The following is a 10,381-nucleotide window of genomic DNA, read 5'->3' on the forward strand; positions in this document are numbered from 1 at the left end:
TATGTCTTCAGTTTCTTTCTAAATTTTACTGATTTCCTTGTCTATATCCTCTATCAGAATGTGTGGTTTGCATGTTTCTCTATACAACTCTTTGTATTCCAAAATTGTAGAGTTCAGTGCTGGTAATAATGTATTTATGTGTTCTATGCACTTCTTTATAGTGTCATCAAAGAATTTTTTCTTCTCCTTTTCAACTTTGTCCTTTATTGTGTCCTCGTTCACTTTATCAACCATTATTACATTGTCAGCAATGAATTTGGACAATGTGTCCAATTTACCTAAAGAATTATTAACATGATCTATGTTACATTTCAGTGCAATCAATTTAAGAATTTGTATGGTGTCATCAATTTCTTTGTAGGCCAAAGCATTTAAATCCTTTATCTTTTTTATTGAATCCAGGAGTACCTCTGTTACATTAGTAGGTCTGAATTCACTTGATGATGTGCCAGATGTTTGACCAATTGGCTTTATTACCTTTGTGCTTCTATCATTTGGAGCCATTTTGCTTGTGTTTACCTTCAGTGGATCAGTCTGTGTTTGCATCTCAACTAGCAAGGGTTTCTCAGACTGCTTTGATGTCATAGTGATTGCCGATTTCTCTATCATAGTGTGTACCTTTGTCTCAGTAGGTTTCTCTGTATGCTCAACTGTCGGTATCTCAGTCTTTGGTGGCCTTGTGCCAGCATCTATACCTTCAGTATTCTTCCCAGTATCCAATGGTTGCTTTGTTTATAATGATTTCTCTATTTGGGTTGGGATCTCAACCTCAACAGTCTCTACCAGTTTCTCAGCCATGTTGCCATAGTCAACATTGTCATCCTTAACCTCTACACTATCCTTGTCCACAACAATATTCACTTTTTGAGTGTCCACATTCATGGTGAATAGTATCTCTAATTCAGGATTAGTGTCATCATGTGTGACACCTTCAGTGTCAGTAATCGGTGGATCATCAGTATGTACCGGTGCAGTATCCAAAGGTGGCGGTAAATTGTCAGTGATTTTGATGTTTGGAATACCACCAACTTTACCTTTACCTTTGTCCTTATCCTTCTTCAATACACTTTGAATGTTTTCTTTGGCTAGTTCATTTCCTCTTGTTTTTCCTTCTCCACAAAGAATATATCCCAGTTATCAGTAGTTTCATCTACAATCTCTTTTACTCTACCTACCATTAAACTTGTCAGTGAACACTGGAAAAAATAGATTGGTTAGCCTCTGAGATTAGTTCATCAATTTCCTCTTTTGAGTCTACCAGATGTACAGCTAGAAGTTTTTCAACTTTTAGTTTATTATCCAATTCCATTACTAGAATCCTTTTTGCCTCCAATCTCCTATACAAATCATTGAGTAAGTCATCCACTACTTCAATTAAAACCTTTTTCTATATATCCAGATGTAAAATTATACTATTCTCAATGCTTTCCTTGTCTTAATCATTGAATGTGTTATACATTTGGTGTACATTGGCCAAATTTCCATCATCAGTTATTTCATTTAGTAAATCATTTAAAGCAGGGGCGACAGGTTGTTGTTTCTTCTTTGGTGTTAATTTCTTTGGTGGTCCCCTTACTGCCTGTTGTTTCTTCCTTAAAGTCCTTGTTCTCTTGGGTGAAGGAGAGGGTACTGGTGAAGGTTTTCTCTTCCTCTCAACTCTCTTGAACTTTGTTGGTTTCTCACTATTAGAAGATATGCCAACCGGTGAAATGTGTGCCTCCAGTTGTAGTCCTTCCAACTCACTAGCCGATATCCCATTGATGTTCATTACATTTTCTTTGATTTCCTGTACCTTCTTTGATACATCCCTAATATATTTTTCTCTTTTCTTCCTTTGCTTTATTACTTTCACATTACTTTCACATTACTTTCAATAGTTTCAACAGTACCAAAAACTTGTTATGTTGGTTCTCTTGGTGCATCTAACAAAGCTTTTGCATAAGTCTCAATAATGTTGAGATCTACCTCATATCCCATTTCAGTCACCCATACAGTCCTAGGGAGTACAACTTCCATCTATGTCTCATCCTTCTTGATGACAAAATAGATTTCTTTGTCATATTTGTCCACTACACTCTGTGGTAGTCTTTCTCTAGTTTTCATTTTAGCTTGAAAATCTTTAAAGTATTCAGTTATGTTGTTGTCCTTTGCAGTTCCCATGCCGGTAAAAGATTTCTGTAATTGTTTTCCTGCTAGTATGTCATATCCAAAGTCTTTATGTCTTGTACCAAGGATTTCCTTAGTGAAATACAACATTAAGCATACTAAAAGATTACCAAAGCGAAATGCCCTTTTCTTATCTCCTTTAATCTTTTTAAAATTATCAATGAGTTCATCTTTCAGCCATTCACACACATCTATCATTGCATTGTTGTTAATCATCTCATAAGCACTGTTAATTCAAAGACTAGAAACTGAATTAAACATGTTTGCATGTGTAGTATTGTAACCTAGCACCATACTTATGAATCTCACATTGATGTCTTTGATATCGTTCACTCTTAGTGATCTACTGCCAGATGGTGCTCTAGTTAGGGTCATTACTTTGTTGTTAGGAACTTTCTTTGTTTTGTCAGGTCTGCTGCCAATTGAGGGTAAGCCAGTTACTGCCCTAATTGCTTGCCAGGTTATTTTGCAGACAAAATCCAACCATAGAAATTCTCCACATGCTCTAGTTAGGACAATTCTCACTACTTCTTCCAAAAATTGGGGAATGTTCAGTATTTCCACAAAACCTAGAGTTTCTACAATCTTGTGCTCGGGTTTAACCATGCCATGTTCATCACAAATTATATTGGTAAACATTTTCATCAAATCTTCAGAACCTTGTTCTTATATATTGCAATGTATATACATCCTAGGGTCTTCAACATAAGCTACACCTTTAGGAATTTTTGAAAATGCTCCGATGGAATCATCTTGCTTAGCTACTTCGAGAATTATTTTAAACATGGGCCTAGGGCGTTTTACATTTTCCACAATAGTAGGGTTCGCAATAAACTTGAGAGCAGAAGAAGAAGCCATTGAAAAATACCTCTAGCTACCTTAAAGTATTATGAATGCTTGAAAAGATCACTTCACACCTTCTCCTTGAACGTCTTTGCTCTTTTTCGCGCTCTCTGCTAATTTGAATGCTCAGTGAATAAAAAATGAGGGAAATTTGATGATTTATAATGACTTTTCTCTACGAACCGCATAAAAAGCTCACTGGTTAAGTGAAAACTTAACACATCTGCTGGTAAATAAGAAATCTATCTTCTCACCATCGACCGAGGGTAATCTGCATGATATTCAATTTGCTGCAGTACCCCCATAGGGTTACTTCTCAGTTGGATGAAGATTCTCTTGCTGGTGGAGAGTTACTCGGTTCTACCAGTATAGAGATAGTCTCATCAACATTCTGATTTCTCTTCCTAATCCATTGTTTTGAAAATTCTTGCTTTACCTCATCTACCTTTTCTTTGCCTTTCAAACTGGATCCTTTATTATTTGTCGGTGAAGTCTTGCTTCTACAAAATTTAGCAATATGTCCAATTTTGTTACAAGCATAACAAGTCACATTATTCCTCTGAATAGTTTTTCCATATCCTATGCCAGTTTGTGTTTTGCATTGATTAGATAAGTGTCCATATCTTCCACAAACATAACATTTCACATTCATTATGCAGTTTTCTGAATTATGACCAACTTTGTTGCATTAATATTCTGATTGTTTCTAAATCTACATTGATTTTCTTTATGACCATATTTGTTGCAATTGAAACAATTGTCATTAAACTTATAAGCATTAGGTTGTCTTACCGGTTTGTTCTGATCTAGATTATTTGCAGTACTGAAAGTTTCTCCAACTTCAAATCCAAGTCCATTTGTATCTCCATTAGGTTTTTGACTTTTCAGCATGCTATCAAGTTCCTCTGAACTTTTCTTGAATTTCTCTTTGCATTGATTTGCAATAGCCAACTCATTTTCTACAATTCCCTTTTGTCTCATAAGCTCAGTTTTATCATGTTGCATGTGAATCAGATCTGTCTTCAACATATCATTTTCATGACTAAGTCTTAGATTTTCATTTCCAGCATCATTGAGTCTCCTAGTCAAGTCATCTTCATTTTTCTTTCTATCTTCAATGTCTTTACAAAACCTCATAGTCATATCTTGCATTTCATTCTTCATAGTGTTGTTTTCTTGTCTCAACTTGCTCACAAGTTCATTAAGAGTTTCCTTTTCATTATCATCTTTCTTCATTTTCTCATGAAGTTCTTTTCTTTTATTTTGAGCTAGAGTAAGATTCTCCTGAAGTCCTTAAATGAATTCCTGTGCAGTCCTCAGATCATCTTCAAGTTTGATATTATTCAATTTCTCTACATCATATAGTCTACAAGAGCTCCTTCCAATTGTTTTCTTAAGTTCTCCATCTGTACCAGTGTTAGAATCTTCCTCAAGTTGTTAGGCCTTTGAAAATAGAGGACCAGGCTCTGATACCAATTGTTAGAATCAATGACAGTCCCAAAGACACTGAGAGGGGGGCTGAATCGATGTCTAACTGGTTAGCAGAAGATTTAACCTTATTAAGAACTTTGCATCCCAAAACAGTGTACCGATAAATAAGAATTAATGCAGTAAATAGGAACAATAGAGATAGCATTGAAAACATACCATAACACAAGATATTTAATGAGGAAACCTGATATGGGAAAAACCTCAGTGGGATTTGTGACCCACAATATTCACTCACTTGCCAATGAATAAATATTACTTACAATGAGGGGCCTGCACATGCAAGAAGGCTAGTAGCCTAGAGCTCACTGCTCAATCACAAAACATAAGTCTCACTGACTTACAAAATGGATTATCAAAATCCAATACAATGTACTACTTCAGATCAGCATTAACTATGCCAGGTTCAGTACCGGTTTAAGCTCAGTCCATTACCAAATCCTTATACAAAATTTTCTCTCTCCTCTTTTCCTTACATTCATTCCACATATATTTGATTTACAAGATCTCATACATATATGAGTCTTTTACAATGTACCATGTCGGCTTTTGCAAAAGATAAAATAATAAACAAAAGTTTATTCCATGTCGTCTTGAGTGTCGGTATCCATTATTGCCACTATCAGTGAAGTGTCTACCAGTGAATGTAGAAGTCTATTGTCGGTGTCGGTAACTGTCAGTGGGTTGACAGATGATTCCCAGTTGGTTGCCATCAATGACAACATCAACTATTCTCATAAGAGTGTAGAATCCCAACAAATAAGAGATCTAAGTCTATAAGTTACAATATAGGTGGTTAGTTTTGTGGCAAAGAAGGAAACACAAAGAAGAATTGTTGGTCACATAAGAAGATGCAAAATTAGTAAAAGGAAAATAAAGTTAATACTACATATGAAGAGGATGAAGGTGCAACATTTTTGTCTACAAGTGAAACTATAGCTAATGTATGGGTATTTGATTCTAGTTGTTCTTTTCATGCAACTTCATGTTTGGAAGTTAAAAAATTATCAAGATGGAAAACTTGGTAAGGTCTACTTTGGTGACGATGAACCATGTGACATTATTGGTAAAGGTAATGTGATGTTAAAATATAAAAAAATGAAAACAATTAGTTGTTGCATGATGTGAGACATGTTTCTAAACTCAAGAGGAATTTGATTTTTGTAGGACATATTAATGCCTAAGGATGTAGGATCACCTTTTCATAAAATACTTGGAAGGTGACTAAAAGAGCCTTAGTAATTGCAAGATATAGAAAATTGGGAACTTTGTATTTGCTAGGAAATCACACTAAAGTAAGATCTATGATGGTGGTTGTGGACAATAGAATGGAGCTTTGGCACAAGAGGATCAAACATATGAGCAAGAAGGGGCTTGAAATTTTTCTCAAAAGGGATCAAATTCTAGGTTTGAAATCTATTGATTTAGAGTTGTGTGAGCATTGTATATATGGAAAAAAATATGGATCTTCTCTAGAAATAGACATTACAAGAAGACAAGATCATCAGAACTCGTTCACTCCAATGAGTTTTGTCTCACGGAGGTAACCTCTATTAGCACATTAAATTAGTTTGTTCATTTTATTGATGAAATCTTGCACTTGCAAGGTTTGAGTTTACATGCTAAATAGAAAGTGAATTATCTAGTAAATTTAATTTTTTAAAAGCAATTGGTGAGAATAAAATAATTAATCAAGTGTTTGAAAATAGATAATGGCGAATAGATTTTCTCTTTGGATTTTGATAAATTTTGTGTAGATAATGGCATACAATGCATCAAAATTGTTTATTTCATGGGCCTTGAAGAAAATGGTGCAGTTGAGAGGTTGAATTAAATAATCTTGGAGAAAACTCAAATCATGCTCTCTCATGTGGGTTTGAGTAAAGAATTTTGGGCAGAGGTATTTAATACAATCATGTGCATAATAAATCAAGGTACTTCATTTTGGTTAGACTTTGAGATTTTTGAGGAGAAGTGGTTGGCAAGAAGAATTTATTACAATCACTTACATGTTTTTGGCTGCAAAGAATTCACTCACATTTCTAAGGAGAAAAGAATGAAGTTGGATGTCAAGTCTAAAATATGTTATTTTATTAGATATAAAGATGAGCAATATGGTTATAGGTTGTGGGATCCAATTTCCAAACAATTGAGACAAAGCTAGGATGAGATATTTAATAAGAAAATAATGTTAGGACTGGAAAAGCAAAGGAATATGTGCCATTATCTAATATCATAATTGGAAATGATATACTTGACAATCAAGGACAAGATTCATAGGTTGCAAGCAATTCATCCTCTATGAAAGAATTTTCAAGAGCAACACATGAAGTGGGAGCTTTACTTCCCACATGGTGTTCTTCACAACCTGTCCCCTCTTTTCAACACCACCTAAGACCTCATGCTCTATAGCTATAAACTTATAATTGCCTTCACCTAGTATATGTTTGGTGGGTTGCTAGATAGTTGCCTCTTACAAACTTAGCAATACCCTCCCCCCTTTATTTCATTGTGCCCTCCTTTCAAGTGTGTCCTCACTTCGATGGCACCCAACACTATACACTATGTGTCTCCCTTAGAATGGGATAAGTTTGAAGCCATTCTAATGCAATGATCACCATCTAAGGTGCCACCAAACTTATTTTGACATTCCATGGGTAATGTTGATCCCATACAAGCAATAAGAGATTTGCAGGTACTAAGGGATCCACTACCCTCAATTTTGGCCCCCTTTAATACTTTTCATTTACCACAGAATACAAGAGACACAAATTTCATATTTGTCTCCTTTTCACAACTCAATACTACTGCCTAGACAATAATCATATATATTTTTTGATACTTTAGGGAATCAAGGTACCTCTACACAAGGGTATAATCAATATTTACAGCATAGAAATGGTGAAGGGAAAAGATATTTGGTAGGCACTTTGTAGAAGATAATTCCTTCATGAAGAGGTCCACTAAGGAGCATTGGCCTCTAGCTAAATTTGATGATTTTGTTCACCATTTATTAATCTTTGATCAAGTAGTCGATTTTCAAAGATGCCTACAAAGACATAAATCGTGAGAAATGGATAGATGTTATGAGGAAAGAAATGGATTCATTAATGGAAAATCACACATTGGACTTGGTCAATATTCCACTCAATCAAAGAGCATTAAAAAATTAAGGGGTGTATTGATTAAAATAAGAAGGAAGAAAAAATCAATATCAAGCTAGATTGGTGGTGAAGGGGTAATAACCAAAGGAAGGGTGTCGACTTCAACGAAATTTCCTTGCCTGTTGTGAAGATGACTACCATTTGAGCAATCTTGGGATTTCCAACTATATATAAACCTCAAATTAGAGCAAACTGATGTTAAGATTGTGTTTCTTCGTAGTGATATACAGGAAGAATCATATATACAACAACCTAAACAGTGAACAATACATCAAAAACTCTTTATTATGAACTACATTGTATTTCTTGAGGAATTAATTGACATCTATGTTTCTTCAATTTATTTTTAAGATGTGAGTACTGAAGATTTCATAGTTGATCTCATATTTCCTTTCTAAACATCTATAGTATTTCTTCAAATTCATTTTACACTATCAAATTTTAGTCTTACAAGTGTCTTTTTATGCTTGATTTTTTATGTAGTAGGAAATGAGATAAGAAAGAAGCCAAAAATAATCATAATATCATATATGTCAACTATTGACATTAAAAATAAGATACTTATGTATAGAAGAAAGCAAAGAAAATAATTTCAAATAGAAAGGGGCTTTCATTTTAATGTGTTTCTATCCCCAACCTAGCTAGATTCTATTAGTTGTTTTTAAGAAAAATGCATGATAGGTTTTGCACATTCATATAGTTACTATCACTACTCCATGAATAGTTGACATGTAAAAATTAAATTGACACAAATGAAACATTATGATAGAGGATTTATAAATTAGTAAAAGCATTTAAAGATATTAGTGGATTACTCATAGACACATATATAAGTAGTATTGGTGATCAAAGCATTTTTAAAATGACTTTGACAAAAGAAACAGATGTACAATGTCTCAGCCAATATACCTATCAACCATTCAATAATACCTTTAAATGCTTTTTACTAATTATCTTAAAGACTCAAACACAAAGATTAATACTTAATGAAAAGCAAAAAGCAAATAATAATTATAAAAATAAAAAGTAAATACATTCCAAATATATTAATTTTGAACATCTTTACTTAAACTATCTATTTATGATAGATTAGAAAAATGTGACAGATAAACTCATGAAAAATCACACGATCAAATTCAAAAACAACAGCTATCCACAGTATGAATACATTATAAGAAGAACAGTTGAACATAAATAATAGAAAATAAACAATAGTTTTAGCATCCTCAGATCTCTAATGTATAGCATTGCGATTAAAATTTAAGAGATCGTATCATTTGTGCCATTAATGTTACCATGCATTCAATGAGTTCTAGTATTGCGTTATTGCAGGTATTCACTAAACGATCCAAAAGCAGAAGCAGCTAAACAAGCCATGATTCGGCAAATATGGAGAATTTCGATTCTGAACTGGATCTCGGAAAAAATAGCAGAGGAAACAAACAATAATCTTATAGAATCTGATTATGCAGAAAAATCAAAACAATCCCCTAATACATATGTGGAAAAAGAGCCTCTCCCAAAACAAGAAACAACAAATATCTCAGCATGAATAAATTACAAAACGAACATGAACGAAGATATAATTATAGAAGCAAAGCGGCCCCTCCGATCAAAGCAGCGCCAAAGACCGCCAGATTGTGAGATCCCATAGCAGAGCCACCGGATGAGCCGGTGACGACGGTGGATGGGCCCGGTGCTTCGGCTGCGGTGGGAGTGACGGATAATGCGGGCGCTGGGGCAGTGGAGGAAACCGCAGGAGCAGCTGAGGGCGAGGGCGACGCCGCTTTTTTTGCGGGGGATGGAACCGGTGACAGCTTGGGCGAGGCCACCGGAGAACCGGCTGGCGCCTGCGCAATGGAATATCCCATCATTCCCAACACCAAAACAACGCACAGCAGCATTGCACTGAGTTTGCCCATTTCTTCTTCTTCTTCTTCTTCTTCTTCTTCTTCAGGCAAAGTGCAAAGTACAATTGAAAGCTTGCGTTGCAGTGGTGAGAAGAAGTGTTTGAGGAGGGGGTGATAAAATAGAGCAGAGAGCGTGGAGTGGGGTCGGGGGCAGACAGGAATGAGTCATTCTCACGATTTGGTTCCTTAGCGTTTGCGTCCCAACACGTTATGTGGGCCGTGTTACGGACTTTATTTTAGAGGCGGAATTGAAGTGTTGCAATGCTGGTTTTGAGTGAGTTTGGCTTGGGCATGACGCATGAATGATGATGATTTAACGCTGGTGTCGTGGGTGAGCTGGATAAGTAAAGATTATCATTTCCATAACGAGCTGTTTTGAGCTGGCTTGGCTTGTATTTTAGGATTCCTTTTTTGAATTTTGGTGAGGGAAATTGATTAGAAGGCTGATTCCAACGGGCCATGTGGTGATTGCTAGGCCTTTCAAAAGTAGAAAAGGCCACCCCACCTTTAAAAAAAATAAAATCCAAAAGGTGTGGATGAAACTCTAATATCCAAAAGTTTATTAGCACAATTTTCAGGGGAAACTCTTCGTGATGACTTGCTTGTATTGTTAAAAGTAGGGAAGAGGGTTCGCGGGATTTAATAGGTGTGATGGTACTAGGGTGTTTAGTGGTCCATAATGGTGCACTTGAACATCCAATATGTGTCAGATTTTTAGTCATGATTAAAAAAATTATCCAGTCAAAAATCAATTACAAATTATACACATTTTGATGAATATTTGTTTTATATATATGTATGTATGTATAT

At 35.2% G+C, this 10,381-nt stretch overlaps 1 protein-coding gene across 1 annotated transcript; it reads right to left on the reverse strand.

Moving 5' to 3' along the window:
• Positions 1 to 9,247: 9,247 nt before the first annotated feature.
• Positions 9,248 to 9,583, reverse strand: LOC131029423 (classical arabinogalactan protein 9). The gene has a single exon (XM_057959897.2). The coding sequence runs from the start codon at positions 9,581 to 9,583 to the stop codon at positions 9,248 to 9,250; it is 336 nt and encodes a 111-aa protein (XP_057815880.2).
• Positions 9,584 to 10,381: the final 798 nt, after the last annotated feature.

Source organism: Cryptomeria japonica, chromosome 10, assembly GCF_030272615.1.
Source record: "Cryptomeria japonica chromosome 10, Sugi_1.0, whole genome shotgun sequence".
Classification (NCBI taxonomy): domain Eukaryota; kingdom Viridiplantae; phylum Streptophyta; class Pinopsida; order Cupressales; family Cupressaceae; genus Cryptomeria; species Cryptomeria japonica.

Excerpts from the sequence above, each read along its gene's own strand:
- LOC131029423 (XM_057959897.2), bottom strand. The coding sequence starts at position 9,583 with ATGGGCAAACTCAGTGCAATGCTGCTGTGCGTTGTTTTGGTGTTGGGA.